The sequence below is a fragment of the Eleginops maclovinus genome, chromosome 14, assembly GCF_036324505.1.
Source record: "Eleginops maclovinus isolate JMC-PN-2008 ecotype Puerto Natales chromosome 14, JC_Emac_rtc_rv5, whole genome shotgun sequence".
NCBI lineage: Eukaryota > Metazoa > Chordata > Actinopteri > Perciformes > Eleginopidae > Eleginops > Eleginops maclovinus.
In genome coordinates, this window is record NC_086362.1 from 5,538,274 (window position 1) to 5,558,634 (window position 20,361).

At 40.5% G+C, this 20,361-nt stretch overlaps 1 protein-coding gene and 1 long non-coding RNA gene across 3 annotated transcripts in view; both read left to right on the forward strand.

The window, feature by feature from the left end:
- The window catches only part of LOC134875726 (uncharacterized), a 182,948-nt gene that overhangs the window by 90,549 nt on the left and 72,038 nt on the right, over window positions 1–20,361 (forward strand). The gene's annotated exons all lie outside the window — the stretch shown is intronic.
- LOC134875670 (general transcription factor II-I repeat domain-containing protein 2A-like) lies at window positions 13,910–16,486 on the forward strand. The gene is made up of 2 exons (XM_063900264.1): window positions 13,910–15,130; window positions 15,399–16,486. Exons 1-2 carry the CDS (start codon window positions 14,258–14,260, stop codon window positions 16,371–16,373), a joined length of 1,848 nt encoding a protein of 615 aa, XP_063756334.1. The 5' UTR covers window positions 13,910–14,257; the 3' UTR covers window positions 16,374–16,486.

A 20,361-nucleotide genomic window follows, 5' to 3' on the forward strand; every position in this document is an offset into this window, starting at 1 on the left:
CTTTTGATATTTGTGTAATTAAAACTAAGAGTAAATAGAGTCACTAATCAGTGCAATTTCCCCCCGATTGCAGTCGGTACAAAGGCGGCCCTTTTGAGTTCGGCGGGGGTGCGGTGTGATAAATGGATTAATGAAAAACACAACCCCTCCTATCGCCAACTCAACACTCAACATAAATATGGGTTGGGTGCCTGTCTGCTTGTTTTATTTCAGTTATATCACTCTGAGGTCACCATAGTCACTATAGAGTTTTGTCTGAAAACCCTGAGCCAAGGATTTCCTTTATTCCTCTGTGTGGACAATGTTACAAAACTATCAAAAATATTGTGCATGTGAAGGACTCTGATGTTTCCAGCATAAACCAATACTACCATGTTATAATACAGCCAAAGCATCAAATACTGTAGTTTCAGATTACTGTTTATTCCGGAACAATTTAGGGTTGGTTCAGTAGATGACGGGGTTTGAGACAGTTAATGCTGTACGAATCCGAAGACAACAGAACAAGATGTTGGAAACAAAAGCATATCGGTTTCTGTTTGTAGTCTTAAGTATTGACCAATCATGAAACGCATCGGCCATCGTCTGCTGCTCTTTATAAGCTGTAAAAAATGCTTAACTAAGCTGCTACTTGTTAGGAAATCTGGTAGTAGAGGTTGTATCTCAATTCCAAATCCATTATTGCGTCTTAAAATACAAATCACACTGAGCGATTAACGACATACGGAGAAATAAGTATTTGCCTGGATAATGGGAAGCTTGATCGTTTTGAGCGGACCTTGTAAGAACGAAGGTAAACAAGCCACAAGTTGGGTGAAATACAATCGTGGAAACTATCCGTCATCGCCAAATAAAAAAGCCTTTTATTAAAAAGTGTGTCTGTTAACTGATTGAGAAATCAAACGAAAAGGTGGTATCTCAAGTCCGACTCCATTCTCACGCCTTAAGATACTGTTAACCGTAAGCAAACACTGGCACAAGGGAGAAAAGAGGTCTTAGCTGGACAATGGGAAACAGGAATTCAGGAAATGATGGCTGTTGTGGGGGCTTAATGGTCTCAAAAAGGAATAGCGTAGATTGATGCAACGATAACACACTGTTTCTCCTACTGATTAAAAGTGGAATAAATTAGTCAGAAAATAAACCTTTCATTTTGTTAAATAAACTCAGTGTTGAAGAAGGAGGTTATATCACTCTTTAGTGGAACCCCTTGTACCGTTTTTAATTAAGTGCAGCTTGTAGTCCTTAGTTATTTTGCACTGCTGTACAGAGAGCGTGATTTGGAGGGGTTTTCTGGTGCCTCGAAAAAAAGATATAGATATATTTTACTGCTTGGGTATTTTTTGTTTTTATGAATTGTTGTTCGTGCTGGAAGAGTGTCCTTGTGGATGCTTTGGCCAGATATGACTTCATTTAGAGGACTAAATCTGAGGCTTCAAGCAGCGCAGCATCCAGTGATAAAACAATGTTGTTGAAGGTGCTTGTGAAGTGCATGGGCTTACATCACCAACAGACGGTCTCACGCTAAGCAACAAGCTGCTCAAAGTTGCCTGGGTAGTAGATAATGACTATTTGCTCTTCCAACAGCTTTTGCTGACATGCCAAAAGCTCTTCACAGAGAGTTTTTCAAGCCACAAAAATAAGAGAAAAAGATGACTGTGGACAACGGCCACCATATGCTGCAGGACTGAGTAGTGTTGTTCAGTTCAGCGGCCATTTTTTTATGTACGCTATTTCAGCCTCTCCCCCTCAGCCTGTGGTGATTCATGCCCTTAAGCACATAGATAAAAAGACTCGAAAGGTTTTCAAGAGCTTTCCTCTTATTTCTGTACTTTGCAGTGCAGGGTCAGGAAGTACAGGGTCATGGACAACGAACACCCATTACAAACATTCCACTTAGTCTTCCAACAGGAGTAATATATTGGATGATTTGGGTTAAGGGAATACTAAGAGCGCAGTAAAAGCTCTGAGACTTCTTCTTTTGGTTTGCTCGTTATTATTTTTTCACCTTGTTAGCCTTAAAACACGGCCAAAGTTCAGTTAGCAAGACTTCACTCTTCTGTAATCGATGCATTTGGACAGGTCGGAAGGAAGCCAAGCAGAAACGCAAGAAGTAGCCAAGCACCAAGTTTAGGGTGGAAGTGTGTGGCACTCCTTCTGCATTCTCCTCAAAAAACATGTGAAAACATCAGCCCTGGGTAGTGAGATTGTCCCACTGTTTCAGCATCTCATCAACCCTCATGGTGGATCACTGACACTGGTGGCAGCTGCACAACATGTAAGAACCCTTCAACGCACAGCCAGTAAAACACAAGGGTTTGTTTTCACTCTCATTGCTGTGTGTTGATGAATCATGGGCAGGGCATCTAAATCTGGGTTCCAACTTAGCAAAACATGGTGTGTGACATTGATAGTTGTGTAAAACATGCATGTTTGGGATCATTTTGTTGTGGCTTACCCTTTCAGTTTAGGAATTCCTCCTAAATAATGGTCTCAAATCACAATAAAGGTGTTAATGCATAGATCAATTCACAATAATGTTTTTATTTTCCTAATTCTCCAAAAGGGTTTTTTAATTGTTGACAATTATTGGAAGCAAAGATTGTTTTTTTAAGAATTACAGCCGAAATAAATGATGTTAGCAACTAAATAAAAAAGATCAACTTAGACTAATGTAAAAGTAAAAGCATTTGACCAGGGAGAAGGAGATGCTGGTTTCCAGTTGGGTGCAAAGACCAGAAGAGAAGCTTGTGTTTTTGCCTGAAAAGAGTGTTGTATGGTGAAATGTCAACTCTGAGTAAAGACGTAAACTGCAGTATCTCCTTCAGCACGATATCCACGTTCCAACCTATTTGGGGGTAGAGGAGGCACAGAATAGGCAGGCAGCTTCTGTCTTCTGTTATTGCTACCTGCGTCAAGAAGGCTATTTTTTCCATTTGTTGGTGTGTTTGTTAAGCAGGGTAAAAGAATAACTAGTGGCTACATTTTCTTGGAACTTGTTGGAAAGGCGTGCCATGGGCCAAGAACCCAATAAAAGTCTGAAACACGGGGCGGATAAACCAATTGTTTTTCCCTAAACTTAGTGAGATCGGGCATTGACGTCTGGCCTTGCACTGATTGCCTTTTTAGTCTTACATTTTACAATAACAGTAAATAAGATGAGACATTCATGAGAATATGTGTTGATCTCAGGAAACTGTAGCAATTCAACTGAGTTTTTTCAGTTTTATCATGAATGTGTGTCCAACATTAAGCCCCCTTTTGCACTTTTTTGGTCTCCACCTACTCATTAAGAAAATATGTGACTCTTTAGGTGGGTCTCTGTTCACTAGCTTGCTGCTACCTTTGTCTGCCAGTTATTTAGTACTACTTTATATGAACCCCCTTTGATATTATACAAAGTAGTTCAATCCATTGCTAATATTATGAAAATATGAATCAGTGCATCCTTAACTCGTCTCTATCAACCAGAAGATACCACGGTATACGCAGTACATGACACAAAGGAAAAGTTGGGCGCTCACAATTCCATTATTCTACTACTTAAATGATTAATGATGAAGATATAACACAGATGGACTGAATAGTTTCCAACCTGCCAAATCCCGTTTTGACAAAATTGGTACTTCTTGAAGCGTGAAGATGGAACAGAGTAACTCAACCTGCAGTAATGCTTCAAGTGATGGCGTACAAAGTCTTTCTTTTTAATGTCCGATCTGGCCATCCAAGCATTGTTAACAAGATTATTCTTGGAAGTAATGAAACATGTATGCGCGTTCCTGGATACTTAATGTCGTACGTGCAAATCCAAACTCATTTAGTATTGAAAGTGTTCTCCCCGGCCAGAATAACCTGTAACATCCTTGTATGAATGCATAGCCGGCCACTGTTGCTCCTTTTTTCCAACAACTCAAACGCAAAGCTTGTGTTTGAGCTTGGCCTCTATCATAACTGAAGGGTGAAGTCTTCCCTTGAGAAACAACACACACTCTGAACTACAATAGCGCTTGTGTATACGAGCTGCTGATGGAGCAGCCTTGAAGAAAAAGAGCAGAACGAATATTTCATATGACCACCGCAACTGTCACTTTCCCTGGTGGCTAACAGATGGCTTTTAATGCAATAGAAGTATTCCCTGGAGCCCCCCCCCCCCCCCCCCCCCCCCCCGTCAGGCCAGTCATAGCTGGCATGCTGCATTGTGAAGAAATGGATGCCCAATGATGAAAACACACAAAAAGATGATGGTACGCAAGAAGGTTGAGCAAAGCAAGCATTCCCTCGCATTTATTCACAACCTGACACTGAAATTAATGAGGTTTGGTCGCATGTCACAGGCATGGCTGAGGAGCAACTAGCTGGTGTCAGGAAATCATTTATGGGGAGGTGTCGACTTCATGGATTACTCTCTAACATTCTTGTAATGGCTACTGACTGGGCGGCCTGCAAGGCTCATAAAACACATCAAACCCGCCCTACACATCTTTTCTCCCGGGTGCGCATCTGAAGGCGCCATAAATCGCGGGGTAAAGGCCATAGTTCATCCGATGACCCCCAGCACAAACACTTTCCCCCCGCTCATTATATTATCCTTCCTAGATTTATATCACGTTGGCAGCATCTCATCAAAGCATCTTCTGTGTTTTTGCCTTGGACCGTCGGTAATTAACTACCTCGCGAACGTGACATTTCAATGAGGCTCAGGATTATTTTTTCCTCCCGTGAATCGGGGCCTGGGGTTGGGCAGGGAACAGTTATAATTATGATAAGTGATTTGTGCCCACTCGTGCAACTCCTTGAGTTAGGCCTCTTTGAAGTCCTTCACTTAGATGCCTCAGTTGTTAAGTTCTGCTAAGCCTGCGTTCTAATAAAGACACCTCTTACCGCTCTAATAATGCAACTTTGTCTTTAAATTGATTTTTTTTTATTCCAGTAATTGGTGTTTTACAGTAAATTGGATTGTATAAGGGAGAAACCACTTGATCTCAACTAAAGATGTGGAATTGAAGTGTGTTTCAGTGCAATTGGAGAGATAAAGAAGGGAGAAGGGGACAAATGAGTTCCGCAGCATCACCCGTCAGTCGGGCTGCACTATTAATACAAATGTATTGAAATCGCAATATGGACTATAATTTGTTTTAATTTTGATTCAATTATTATGGATCTGCAGAGATACCCGTCTGCTAATTCTCTTTTCAGAAAACTCAGTTTGTTCAAAATATAATATTTGATGTTTTTGTAAAGAAGAAACAATAAATGTTTCAAATAATATGAACTTAAAATAATTATAAAAACAATAATGCCGCAAAAAAAAACCCAGAATAATTAATTAAATAATAAATTGAAAATAATTGATATAAATAATAGCCAATTAAGGGGGAATAATAATAATAATAATAATAATAATAATAATAATAATAATAATAATAATAATAATAATAATAATAATATGTTTCAGACTTAAGAAAATACAGTTGTTTGAAATAGATCCTGGTTAGGAATAAATCTATGATCATGTTACCTTTTTTTCAATTATAGCGACAAATACGATGCAAAACTGACAATTCCCTCCAATATCGTGAATCCTATCAGTCAAATATACTCAAAAATCCTAGTTTTTTCCCAGTGCTGCTGCCCTTCCCTGTCCTAACGGTTATCTTCCCTTCACTTCACCTGTTGTTCTTTTTTTTCACAACTCAGTTTGAAATAGAGGCTGGCGGGCATGCATTTGATGTCTAGAAGGTAGATTGCTGACTTTGCATAGGACTCTAAAGATAGAAGATGATATATGGAGGCAGGGAGAGAGGGGGAGGAGGGTGGAGGAACACCGCTGAACTCTCCCTTCTCCTCCCCTGGAAGCGGACCAAGATCAGGCCTGTTAATGATGCAGTGTTGCCAAGTGGCAGACTTTTTTGGAGGCTACCTGCCATATATCTCTCACTTTCAGAGGTTTAGGCTTGGAAGGGGGGTGCAACTCTCCCGCATGTCAGCACAGGCACTGACAGGTGCCATGTGGCGACGAGTGCAATCGCCAGTACCCATCTTCCTCAAATTGGCTCCCTCGATGAGTATCACACAGTCCGGTGGCGAGGCATAAAACTGTGAGAGCACTGGAACATTGTGCTCCAATTGTGTCTTGTTTTTTGTCCTGATACCAGACATTTTGGCAAGAATCTCTTCATTCCTCAGGTGTCATTGATGTGTTGAAATGCAGCGTCCATATTTGTTTGTAGGGCTGCCTGAGGAATCTATCTGTATCGGGTGCACGCATGTTGGAAAAGAGTATTCACACAACTCTCCCCACTCGTGGGAAGAGCCATCAAGTTTGGAAACACAGTTGTGACTCACACAGGTTTGGAGTTTTGGAACATTATATTTTAAGCCAGAGAAGATGCTGCTCCCCCTCCCCACATCACACTGTATAGCAGCGCCGATAGAGTCATTACTTGTATTTGTTTTGCAAGGAAATGGCACACTTTCAGCTGTATTTAAACCAATGCTATGTCACTTTTGAAAGACAATCTTCCCCTTTTTAAAACAAAATCTAGTTAATTAACAATAAATAATAAAGCTGTTTTCCTTCATGTTCAAAAAGAAGCATCCTACCCCCCTCTTGCGAACATTGCTAATCCAAAGTCATACAAAATTCAGCTCAAAGTCGTCAGTGATGGTTATATTGGACTCGTTTCTAAACAATAAATAAAACTCATCTCTTTGTACAAATCAAAAAATAATCAAATAGTCTTTGCAGGTTCACCGAAAAACTGCCAAAGACAAAACTGATCCGGAAATCATCAGTCCTGCTCATAACCATTTTACGGCTACAAGTGTTTCTTTGCTGCTTCCCTCTCATAGCGTTCTGTTATGCAGCTTTCCCAAGTACCAGTCACCCTTCAGACATACTATAGGACCTGCAAATAAGGCATTCATCAGGCAATTTATGACCGTGTGGTCCGTAAGTGGGGGAGTGCATACACATATCACAAGTGTTAGTGTGGGTTTGCTGAAAGCGAGGCAGCTAAGACTGATCACTTCCTCCCTTCCCTCTCTATGTCTCTCTCCCCCCTCCCCACACCTTTTTTCTTTCTCTCGCTTCAATCTCCGTAATGCAGAGAAGAGCCCTGAGCTCTTTTACGTGCAGACACAAGCGAAACGCTGCATTAAGGCCACAGAAGGGAGATTTCATTGGAGAGGAAAGCTGATGTAGGGGAAAACCAGAGCAGGAAAATGGGGAGGAATTTCTCCTACTCATCTTAACAAAGTGAGCCCTGTAAAAATGCAAACACCGTCTGTTGGCTCGGATACTTTTTTCACCGGACATTAGGAACAGTAGCACGGTGTAATTGAGTACTGGTTTAATATTCCCTAAGCAGTGTCTTACAGGGGAAGTCTTTCTCTTCCATTCACCTGGTTTGGAGAGCAGCCAGAAACAATAACAGGATGCATAGGTTTTCAAAATAGTAACGAGGAAGTCGGTGGAGTGTGGGAAAACATACGTACAAGTAGGCATATAGGTGAATCACTATTCCTGAGTCACTGGCCCTGTCTTGCATTGTACGGGGACGCGTGGGAGTGATTCACCATTGTGCCTCCATATCTCTGTTGCCAGCTTGGCAGTCCCTTCACTGCTGATCTGTGAGATTTAGAATTGCTCCCAGAGTGCTTTTCTAATCTGTTCTATTTCTTTTTTTTCTGGGGGGAAATGTAACCCTATGACAAAAGATTTCCCTTCGGTTCCCTTAGATACATTTACTAACTGTTTGAGTCGTATTCTCTCATTCATTTTTAGGAGTAATAAATGAAAACTAGTCCACACCGCTACAACAATGTAGACGTCTTTTTAATTTCCATCAGACTCGCCGTGAACTTCCAGCTGCTCTTTCTAAACTTTATTTAGGGTATGTTACCCACTGGTGTGTCACATGTCAATGCGACACATTTCTTAAATAAGACTCTTTAACAAAGGCTTGTTAATTTCATTAAAACGGAGCTTGGGGGATTTCTACGACGAGGTGCTTGACACCGTGCGAGCATCACAACCTTAGGCCTCAGTCTGCTCGGCGTGGGGGTCCGCCAGCTCATAAAAAATGCATTCGTCAATGGACAGTCTGCTGATGAGAGACACTTTCTTCTCTCTCTGTTTGCCTCTCCAAACTGACGTCCAATTAGCTTTGAGAAACAAGCTAACCCGTAGCTGCCATTTAGCCCGAAACCACCAACGGCGCCTCCAAGATATCGGGACATGACATAATGAATGCAATCAACAATAATTAGGGGGAATGATGGGCTCTCACTTTGAGGCGCCATTAGGAAGGAAAGGCTGGCGCTGCACTGTCAGTGACCTCTCTCTTTTTAAACACTCCCCGCCATCAGGAAAACGGACTTCCTGCTGCGTAATAGTCTTTCATGTTAGTCATTTCACAGGGCTTGGAAGATTTAGCAAAACATATTGAACAGTCATCTTGTTCTGCTATAGTTGTATGCGCTGCTTTTAAGAGTTTGAGGTTTTAAATATTCAGAGAGTCTTAAACTTCAAGTGGAAAATCACAGGTGACTACGCTGTAAAAATAATGAGTCATGATGTCTTGCCTATAAAGGAAATGGCTGGTGTACTTCGGAGCAGGTGTTGGGTTTAATACTAAGTACAATTTGGTTGATAAGCGAACTAGGGATACATGGAATCAATACCTATTCAGATTCCCATTCCAAAACCAATCTGATACCAGTGCTCTGTTTTCCTGTACGTATATTGGTAAGTGGTGCATGGTTATATGCAGCTTAAAAAAGTTATTCATTGTTTTAACTGAATCCATACTTACACGCACCTTGTGACGTACCTTCTCACCTAACTTACTTACTACTTTACATAGTAACCTACTAGTTAAACGTTTCAATCCTGTAAGCCCACGCCACGGTGATGTCACTGTGTACCGGCCCACCCCTTAGTACTTGTCTACATCTTGCATCAATGTGAGTTGTCCACTAAAGGTCAGCAAAAACAACATTAGAAGTATTTCTTTCAGCATATTGCTCAAACGCTTCTGCTAGACTGTATTCCTTTATGTTATGGACTGTGAATGATGCACATGTTTTCACAGTCAGTCAAATCATTGTGTGACCCCTTGTGTCTTTATATAGGAGCTTTTGCATAGTTGTTTCCGTTAATTGTATGGAAATAAGTCCTTAGGTCATCAAAAGAAGCACATAACTGTTCTCCAGGTGGTTTATGTACCAATTAAAACGTTATTTTGATCGCCCACTCAAATAAACTTTTTCTGGTTCACGCACTTTGGATATAAGGAGAAGAAGCAATGATTACTTTTTTCTGCCCTATTCATTTGGACCAACTGAGCAATGAGAAAGGGGGTTACTGGCCACTGACTTTAATAGACATGGATAGCTTGAAAGAGCAGAACAAGGGGGTAGCCAGGTGAGGAAGGCCAGGCCACAGCCGCACGCGCACAGAATTTCAAATAGATGGCCTAACCCAGGGGTGAAGAGGAGCGAGCATGTCCGTGACAGAGTGGAGCTTGATGCTCCTCTACTAGGGGGTTTCAGGTTGATGGAGATCAAGAAAAAAAGGACCAAGGACAGGCTGCATGAGGATCCCTGAAGCTGCACAATAAAAAGATTAGGATTACATTACATTAAGGCAGTCAATTGACTGAAACGGTTATAAATTACTTGCATTTAATTGTTTTTTGTTGGGTGTAATAAAAGATACCTAACAGAAACTTAGCAATGTGATACATTTGTTTTGTTTCCCAATTTTTCACGAGGTTTAACGCGCTAACATTTCACTTCATTTAGCTGAGACTTTTATCCAAGGCGAACTACAACAAGTGCATTCAACAAACTCAAAAAGCAAGAAATCTGCAGGGACATCAGCTATCAATTAGCCAAACCATAGTAAGTGCTAAGTACATAAAAAAAGACTGGGTTTTCAGTCTGTGACGGAGGATGTGTAGACTTTCTGTTGTCCTGATATTAATGAGTAGCTTGTTCCACCATCACGGAGCCAGGATAGGAAACAGGTGTGTTTTTTTTGAGGGGTCCTGGGCTCCCGCTCACAGTGAGGGAGTAGCAGGCTGATACAGAACGATGTGAACATGCTGGAGTGTACGATTTAATCACGTCCTGGTTGCAAAATCGGCCTTATCCATTCGAAGATGGTCAAATATAGTCAATATGCATGATGAGCGGTTAATTAGGACCTCTATCGAGTGACATTTGGAAAAACAGAGTTGAGGAGGAAGAGCTCTGATTAGAAAGCCGTGGGAGTGTTCTCAGCAGCCATGAAAATGAAACATGCGAGACTGCGACTGTTGTGAAAAAGGGAAACGTCATTACTTGCTGTCTGAAGTCATTTGTATTAAAAGCAGTTTGCGTCTGAATATCAGGGTATGCAATTAATGCTAGCGGCTGTGCTATAAAATATGAACTGCATGGCAGAAAAACATTTCCACTGAGATTGGGCTCCCTGAGAATGTGTCTAATTTATGCTGAGGCTAAGGTTTAAAGCCATGGGTTGTTAATGTGACACATGCTTAAAGGTGACGGCTAGGCTTAGTGAATCTTAAGCAGATCATTCCTGTTAACAGAATAAATCTGTTAATTAGATCAAATTTGCAAGGGAAAAAGCTGAATATTGATGCTTTTAATGGTGTTTTTCTAATTCAACCACACGAGACCACACTACATTTACATTATGTAATAGTGTGTTGGTTTGTGTGCATATGCGTACATGTGTGGAAGCCTGGGCGGCACATTTAATCAGAGTTATTAACATGCAGGAACCCTTAATAATAAAGCATTAAGTGCCGTTATTCGGGTTTTGTAATCAACAACTTACGCAGCCGGAGTTTCAAACGTATGAAACCTAATTTAATTACAAAAGGCAAATTAAATGTTCCTTCCAGGCGCCTACTTAAACTCAGATGAAAAAAATATTGCAACTATAATAGGAAAGCCTTTTCTGTGCATCCCAGCACATACCGTTTTAATTGAACTCCAACTGCGTTTAATATTAACATGTTACAGGAATGGAGGTGCTTTTGTAAGGAGGCAGATTAGTTTTTAATCAGTTTATTTGCTCTTCTAGAAAGTGTTGTTCTGCAAGCACCACTCAGCTTCTTGTACATGTGGGGGACTTGTTGAAGAAAGGCGTGATAGTTTAAAGGATGGTTTGTTCTTCCATATATTCGCAACTCTTGTATTTTTTTCTAGGTAATAGTATATATTTATAGGTCAATTATGGACCTGTGTGACAAAAAAAGTCTTCCCTCCTGAAACGCATGAACGCGCCTCCCAGACAAACAAATAGAATTACTACGAATCTCACTTTGCTGCTGGCTCATTTGTTTTAGGCATTAATGACTTTTTTAATCATCTAGATTCATCTTTTTGCTGTCCACCTGCCCTCCGTCCCTTGTTCCTCTTTACTCCTAGGGAAAATATCTGCCTCTTTACCTGCTAAATTCCCCTCTAGCTAACTGACTTTGACTGTCCATCCTCTTGGACACGCACATTGTGATGTGATCCATTATTGATAGAAAAAGATTGATCATACCAGCTTTAACTTTATCTCCTGAAGCTTAAGCTAAGAAACAAATAAGTGTGTTGTAGTTATTAGTCAGAATTTATTTAAGTCAACATTAAGACACAATTTCATACATTTGAAAAAAACTCAGAACTTTTAGGAAAAAAGTGATAATTTTGAAGAAATAGTAGGAAGTTCAAAAAAGTTGAAATTTGGTGAAAACAAAAACAGAAGTTTGAAAAGTGAGATAAAAAGTGTGAATTTTTAAAAGAAGAAGATTAGGGCCACATGGGCGATTTAGAATAATGAAAAAATAGTGGGACATCTTCAAAAGTTTAAATTTAGAAAAAAAGTAAGATTTTTCAGTAAAAAGTGATCATTTAAAAAAAAATATCGGAAACTTTTAAAAGTCCACAATTTGAAAAGAAATCCAGAAATTTGAAAAAAAAAGGCAAATCTTTTAGAAAGAAAAAAGGATAATTTTGAAGAAATAGTCAGAAATTCTAAAAAGTCAACATTTGGAAAAAAGATCTGAAGTTTTAAAAGAAAATCGAAAGGAAAAAAATTCTGAAAGAAAAAGTCTGAATTTACGAAAGAATATGATTATCGCAGCATGAAGAAGGAGTTAGAATAATTAGCAAATAGTGGGACATTATTAAAAGTTGAAATTGAGAAAAAAAAGTCTGAAATTTGAAGAAAAAAAAAGTGTTTTTCAAACACCAATCCATTTCTCTTGGCTTGGTTAGCCTTCCAAAAACATACAGCATGTGTGTCCCTGCCATCTGTTTGCTGAGGTAAAACAGGAAATCTGCATTCTATTGAACACCAAAGACATGAGATATGAAATGATGAATCACAAAAACTTCAAGGAGATTAATTAGGCAGTGCAGAGCTGTTGATTGGTCTATAAAAAAAAATTGAATGCTATTTAAGGGAGTGTGCAGACTCTCAGGCAATCAAAACATGTCCTGCCATTTATGTGCTCAAGTTTTAAGGGATAATCAAAGGAGCTGGCACTGCTGCGTTGCACACAGTGCCAAGAAATCGTTCAAATGTGCTGAGCTTAACTTACACCCAGTGCGTTGGAGCATTATTGGATGAGTTGTGTCTTGATCGTAAAGTAACATGAACTAGAGACTTGGCCAGTGCAAAAATGGACAATCAAGGACAGATTACCCTTTTTTCCCCCCTGAGTCTGGATAAAACACAACTAAAATGTTCATCCAAGTCTGCAAGTTTTGAGATGTTGGTGATTTAGCGATCTGAATCCAGGCTACTTCTTAAATCCAATGGAATAGTCCACTGTCATCATGTCCCTAGTGTAAAGGAAGTACGATATTTACATTGGTTTTTCTGTATGTAGTATTTTCATTTACAGAGACTGGATTCCTAACCTGGCCAAGATCTGTAGGTAGTCACATAAACCTCCCTGGCTTTGGTGCCCGTGGTTCTTTGACACCTGGTTTGGACTAATTAATTTGAGAATAGGATTGGAAGTTCACCCCTTAAGAGTAATGTCGACTTAAAGGGCTTTACGTCGATTCTGCTAGTTAGCTGCTTTTAAATGCTTCTTTCTTTCCTTGAAATTTGGATTCACTTTCACTCAATGATTACCTATTTATTCAAGGGTTGTGCACACAATCTCACAAAAATCCATAGCGAATGTATTTTAATTTTGCACAAATGTCAAAAGTCAACGTTACTGTGACCCCTGTTCAATTTAGAAGATAAAGATCTGTCTTCATAGTATGTTGGATATTCCCAAACCAATGTTTGTATCTAAATGAAATCGAAGGAAATGGTGGATGTAAGCATTCAAGGGAAAAAAAGCATATTGCTCTGGGAAAAGAAAAAGCAGGGGTTAACCGGGAGCTCATTTTGCCACAGGGGCCCTAGCAGGTCAATCCAGCCAAAGAATTCACAAATCGCTGGCGTGGTGATGTCTTAATTCATTCATTAAGATGTCCAAATGTGTACATGCTAGATATAGGATTTCCATTCGGGATTCGGTGCAACAGCAAGGCATGCATGTGTGATATGCACGCGTGTAAAGCGGCAACGCAAATGCATTTTTTTGGGGAGATGATCAAGGTCTTTTACAAGATGAAACACACTGATATAACTATTAAAATGACACAGAAAAAGACAAGGCCCTCTCTGCTCATGTGGATTATAACGCATGTTTGGTCAAGCATTGCAAATTCTGATTGGATCCTTCATTTATAAATCACATGTAGGTTTCATATCTGGGGATCTGATATTTTACAATTTATTTCAGTCCATCTTTCTCCCAAGTGGACGTGGAAAAATGTCTCACTATTGCACACCTTTATCAGCGGCATGAACAGTCTTTAGATCAGGGGTCACCAACGCGTCGCCCGCGGGCGCCATGGCGCCCTCGAGGACTACTTGAGTCGCCCGCGAAGGCCTGTTCTAAAATAGCCTAGTTCTCACGTGACACACAACTTTATTTTATTCGTTGTTAAACTTTCTATTATTTTTAAATATATTGCATTGCTTGTAAGAAGATAACAATATGCAGTATGCACGCATATAAACATATGCCTACTTATAAAACGTAATTTGTGTAAAATAAAATGCTTCAGATTACGTAGATTGGACCTAGCTGGTCTCCACGACAACCGTTGCGTGGAGACCGAGTCCAGTCAGTGCAGTGAAGCGAAGTCAAGATGAACGGATGATTACAATTTAATCGAAAACATGGCAGAAAAAAGAAAGAGAACGTATTATTTTCACGGTGAATGGGAGCAAGAGTTTTTTTTTACCACTGTAAAAGATGCCTGCGTGTGTCTCATTTGCCGGGCGACTGTGGCGATACCAAAGCGGCACAATGTTGAGAGGCATTTCAAGACCTGTCACGCAAGCTACCATGCTAACTACCCACCGGGCAGCGCACTACGAGTGGAAAAAGTAAGTGAGCTAAAGGCAGGATTGTGCAAGCAACAGTCTTTTTTCACAAGACCAGCTAAAAAATCTCAGAAAGCTACCGAAGCCTCGTTCAGAGCAACAGAACACCTGATAAAGAAGAAGAAGGCATTTACAGATGGAGACCTTTTCAAGGAAACGATGATGATAGTTCTGAACACTGTGCTTAAAGACGAGAAATATGGGAAGGAAGTGCTCTCTTCTGTAGCTGATGTTCAAATGGGGGCAAGCACAATGGTCAGGAGAGTGACAGCAATGTCCGACAACTTGACTGATCAGCTGGACCAGGATCTCAGGGAGTGCAGGTGGTTCAGCATCCAATGTGATGAGTCCATCGACAGCAGCAGCACGGCGCAGCTGATGATGTTTGTTCGGATGGTGTTTCAAGATTTCTCTACAAAAGAGGAACTTCTCACACTACTCCCCCTAAAAACCAGCACAAGGGGGGTTGATATCTACAACGCGGTGAAGGAGTTTTTCAACAACAGAAACATACCACTGGAAAAGCTGGTGTCGATTACCACCGATGGGGCTCCTGCGATGACCGGACGGCATGCAGGGTTCATCGCGCTCTGTAAAAGCGACCCAGCGTTCCCGAAATTCGTACAGTACCACTGCATCATTCACCAGCAGGCCTTATGTGCAAAGGTGCGTTTTCATTTTGTATTTTATTAATTTATGTTATCCTTGTTGTAGGCCTAATATCCTATTTGTAATTATGAGTAGGCCTATTGGGCATATTTTACGCATCTGCTTGTAGACCGGCCCCTACTGCGCTTTTTGGTCGTTAGAGTCAACTTCATAGTTGTGATACGGCGCTATATAAATACATTTTGTTTTGTATTGTATTGTATTGTATTGTATTGTTATTGTTTTTAAGTGCTTTGAGTAAGAGTGATTTTATTTTATTTTTAAGGTGATCGGCTTCGAGCACGTAATGACTCCTGTTGTGAGGATCATAAACAGCATCCGTTCCAAAGCTAAACAACACCGAAGTTTCAAGGTGATGTTGGCGGAGCTGTCGGCTGAATATGGGGACCTGCTTCTCCACACGGACATCCGATGGCTCAGCAGAGGACGGATTCTGCTCCGGTTTTTGTCGCTGTTGAGGGAGATCAAAGATTTTATGAAATCTAGAGACGAAGACACATCGCTGCTGGAGGACGTTGCGTGGCTACTAGACCTGGCATTTCTGACGGACATTACTGGAAAACTGAACAATCTGAACTGTGCGCTGCAAGGCAAAGGTAAGACTGTTGCCGACATGATCAGTGCTTTAAATGCGTTTAAAGCACAGATGAGCATTTTCTCTGCGCATTTACAGAGAAAAAAGGTGCTGCACTTCCCCTCTTTGCAGATGGTGCTGAACGACAATACCTCTGCGTCTGAGATTTTTGGCAACGCTGCCGAAAAATACACTCAAGTCATAAACAGGGTTGGGCAAGAGTTTGAGAATAGGTTTTGTGACATTGATAAACTTGAGCCATGTGTGTCGTTCGTTTCGAATCCATTTATAAACGTGGACACAACGTCCATTGCTGAGCAACTAAGTGCAATGTTCAGCTTGGATGCTGGGCAGGTGGAAATAGAAATAGTGACACTGCAGAATGACATTCGCCTCAAAGCCCACCAGGCTGCAGCAAACTTTTGGGGCCTTGTTGATACTGAAAAGTACAGTGGTCTGTGCACAGCAGCAATGAAGGTTGCCAGTCTGTTTGGGTCTACCTATCTTTGTGAATCAGCCTTTTCTGACATGAATTTCATAAAAAACGAACACAGAACACGGCTCACTGATGCACATCTGCAAGACTCACTCAGACTTGCAGTGTCAAATTACAGCCCAGATTACGAGGCCCTGGTTGCCAGCATGCAATGCCAGGCTTCCCATTAAAACTTATGAAAGATTGTGATGGATTAAATAGGCCTATAAATACTTTTGTTTAATGTTATGTTGTTCTGTTTGATGGTGATTACAGTGAAATAGAAATAAAGTGCTGATTTTGATATTTGTCTGTTTCCTTCCTTTTTAAGCCATTATTGATAATTAGGCCTATTGTGCAAATTTGTTAAAATGAGCAGTGTCCTCAAACAGGTGAATATAACTAATTAGTTTTACTATTAATAATAACATACAATTAAAGGTAAACCGCGCAAATTTGAAGCGTACCAAATTGGTAGCCCTTCACATTAATCGGTACCCAAGAAGTAGCCCTCAGTTCAAAAAAGGTTGGTGACCCCTGCTTTAGATGCTCCCGTTTCTCCTGGCCTCAGTGTCGGCGCAGCATTTGTAAACGTGTACGTGTGTTTGTGTGTGTAGCGGCTGCAGGCTTTTAGCTGGATGAGCCTGCATCCCTTTCCCACAGAAATCAATTAAACCTGTCAATGGCCATCGATCTGCGAGGCACGCATCCACCCGCCTGCTGCAGGATTAGAGATGTCGTGGGGGGAGGGTTACTGTCTTAGCGTGGGTGTCTCGGTGAACCTTGACATAACTGCACATCATCTCCTCCCTGCTTCTTAGAATAGGGGGCTTGTTAGCCCGTGCGGTCTCCAGCAAGCAAGCTTTGCTGTAATTGAATAGCAGTAAGGCGGCTACATCAGAGGAGCGAGGGAGATGTGTTCCTTCCTCCATCAATCCACTTAGATGATAAATGGTTCACACAAAAAGGGTTTTGGAGGGTAAAGCCAAAAAGGTGCGCACAGTATGACAACTTGTATGATGAGGATTAGTGTTAAAAATGACTAGTCAACAAGACACTATCTCCCTAGGTGAGCGAAAGGCTTTCTGAATGCATACTACGTCCTGTTTTAACCATAGAAGAAGGATGTATTTAAAGCTTAATATGGGTGAGGTAGCAGCGGACCACCCAAGCAAATCAGTGCCGTTGAATCAGAAGAAGTTATAGCCTTAAGTATGATTAAAGCAAACTTCTATATCAAATATATAGAGGGTGTTGTAATTGCGGGCGGCCAGCGCTCCTGACAAAATATCGGGACGAGCGAATTAATGGCCGTGCGCTCATGCGTGTCCAAAGTATAATGCTTTAGGTTCACTGACTGATGAGATCTATTACTCTTAAAAATGTGGTTTAATGTTCCTTTTGGGCAGCAGGTGATTTTGACTGTCAGGGTATCCGCCTGAGTGGCTCTGCACACGGAGCACTATCAACGTAATGGCTCAATGTGTGTGTGTGTGTGTGTGTGTGTGTATGCATGAGTCTGTGCACAACGGTGTGTGTGTGTATCTGTGTGCTGCATGAGTGCTAACATATCTTGATTGTCAGGGTGTGAGTAGTGTTTATGAGAAATAATAACGTAGAGGCAAAATCCCGGCAGCATTTAGCTGGGCCATTATGGAGACAGAGACATTGAACCAAAATGTATTATTCAGCACTTAAAAGCACACAGCATCTGCTCACAGCAGTTTAAAGCCCCTGTCCAATTCCGTTGCTGCTTAATATTTCACACACTCGTTGATGGGGAGGAACGTCGCTTTAGGAGCTAATAGAAGCGTCAGATAGTTTGCACACATAGATGACCTTGAAGAAGAGAGTTCTCTAAGGTCAAAGGTAGCTGTTGTGTCATAATTTCAGGAGTTTTTGTTGTAGCCTTGGATACATTTACCTGTGTCAAATCCCCTTCTCTTTGTCTGCTATAAACATCACTGGATGACAGCAGCCCCGGCAAACACGTTGCAGCACACAGATGTATCAGATATCTCCAGGAATCTGACATTTATGGGTTTTTCTTCCCCATTTTGCATAGAACCCATTCAACTGTCAGTGTCCTCACTAAACCCCTGACGCCTGCCAGGAAAAGTTGGATGTTTTTCGCCGAGTGTTTGCTAGATTTTTAAGGAAAAGCTGCTCAGGAAGAAATGGACCTCATTCCGTTCCATGGTGCTGACCATTTCTATGCCCTCAGGGGAGACTGCAGGAGAAACGCACATTCCTACTTGTACTTGACTTCGCCTTGCCTGAGGCAGACACCTATGTACTGTATTTGGCTCCACTTTTAGCATTGCCGGACCTGCAAACTGCCAAACACCAACTAAAAGTCAGGTTACGGCTGTTAAACCTTTCTGTTTAGGTTAGTTGATTCATAATCAGGGGAGACAGCGGAAAAGATGGACGGGAATAGCTAATAAAACAAGGCCACTGAAAAGCTAGACACACATATAAAAACGTTCACATTAAACTTTCTGGTTCAAAATGATGGTTTCATTTCATGTGCAAAGAAACTTCACACTTGAATTAAACTCAAATGACAGATAAGTGACGCATACCTAATGTGTCTTTTTAAAAGAGTGGCAGTGATGCGTTGAATTAAATTGTTTATTGTTAGGCTATGACTTTTTTGTGCAAAGAAATACACATCGACATTTCTGAAAGGTCAGGATCAATTATGTCAAACTTTTTAGAACTTCTCTCGCCTGCACAGTTTTAGCACTTAGTAGAAGTGTTTTTACATGGGTGTTTCAAGTGTCATCGCTGACTGAGATCCAGACAGACATTAGGAATGATGAATAAGACAAGAAAGGTTTGAAATGAAAGACTGATCTGCCTCTCAGATCGGGCATAAATCAGCTTAAGACCAAATAGATGTTTTGATTTGAAGACAGACGTTTAAAAAAAGGGTTTATATTTAACAGAGCCTATCTGAGAATGGAGTTTGTTAAAAAATAAAAACAATAATCTGTCTTTGGAGATGTATTGAAGTCCAGAAAATGTGTTAATAATGGTCTGCTAACAAATTTTAGTCAATTGCTAAAAAATACTTACCAATATAAGGTTTTGGTAGTATTGACATATATTTACTGACTACCTTTGATCAGTTAAAAAGAAATGTCCATAACGTATACTAACACGTTAACATTTACAGTGTTCAGTGTTTTCTACCACTTTCCAATTCCAATAGTATTTGTGTGCAATACAAACATTTAGATCCTTGTAAACACTTCCTGAGCTGATATGAGATTGCTACAGCAAACCAGCTACTGAGAAATATTGACTTTTACCGTGAAGGGAATGCAGAAACACTTTCAGATCCAATTTGAGTGTACAAAATCCTGATGAACTGAGGGCCATTATGCATGCAAACTAGGTGGAAATGATTTTTTTTAAAAAGGGTATACTAGTGTGTGGCCCCTCCCAAAAAACAGCAGATATCTAAGATTATTTTAAAGAGCCACAGACAACCCTTTTAACATAGGTATTAATGCTGGGTATAAAATGAAACGTGTCTTTGTTGACAGTTTTTAGAGATTTCCCCCGTCATCTGTGATCAAATATTAATGGCACCATGTGGACTGATGTGGGATTGAGTTTCTCACCCGCTAACGTTGGAGCTCTTCATCTTCTTTGGGTTGTTTTACTCAGATGTTGAACACAGTTTAACAAGCAAGGTCCCAAATCAACTCCTAAGTCTACACAGAAAAGTATTAAATGAAGTCCTCAAGTCAATATGCTCTGTTTACCCAATTGAATTCCACTTTAAATATTGATTATAATTCAGAAACCACAATACACAGCTTTATATCAACAACATATATCTCGGCTCTGAAACTATTAGCATGGCTAGTTTGTGGACACTGCTAACTGCTAAGGATGTGCTAGTACAAGTTAGTCTTTATAGCTATCTAAGATTTTCCTGTACTTCTTTCATTTCAATTCATCCAATACAGAGTTTAATTGAATTGGCGATAACTATTTTTTTTGTCCAGCCTAGATTAGCAGAAACAAGTTGAACACAGCACTGACGTATGAACACATTGTGGGTTGATATACTGCTAACAGGCATGCTAAATCCTAGGTAGCAATCTAGAAAGTAGTTCAAAGTTGAGTCAAAAGTCGTATCTATACCATTGATTATTGCAAAAC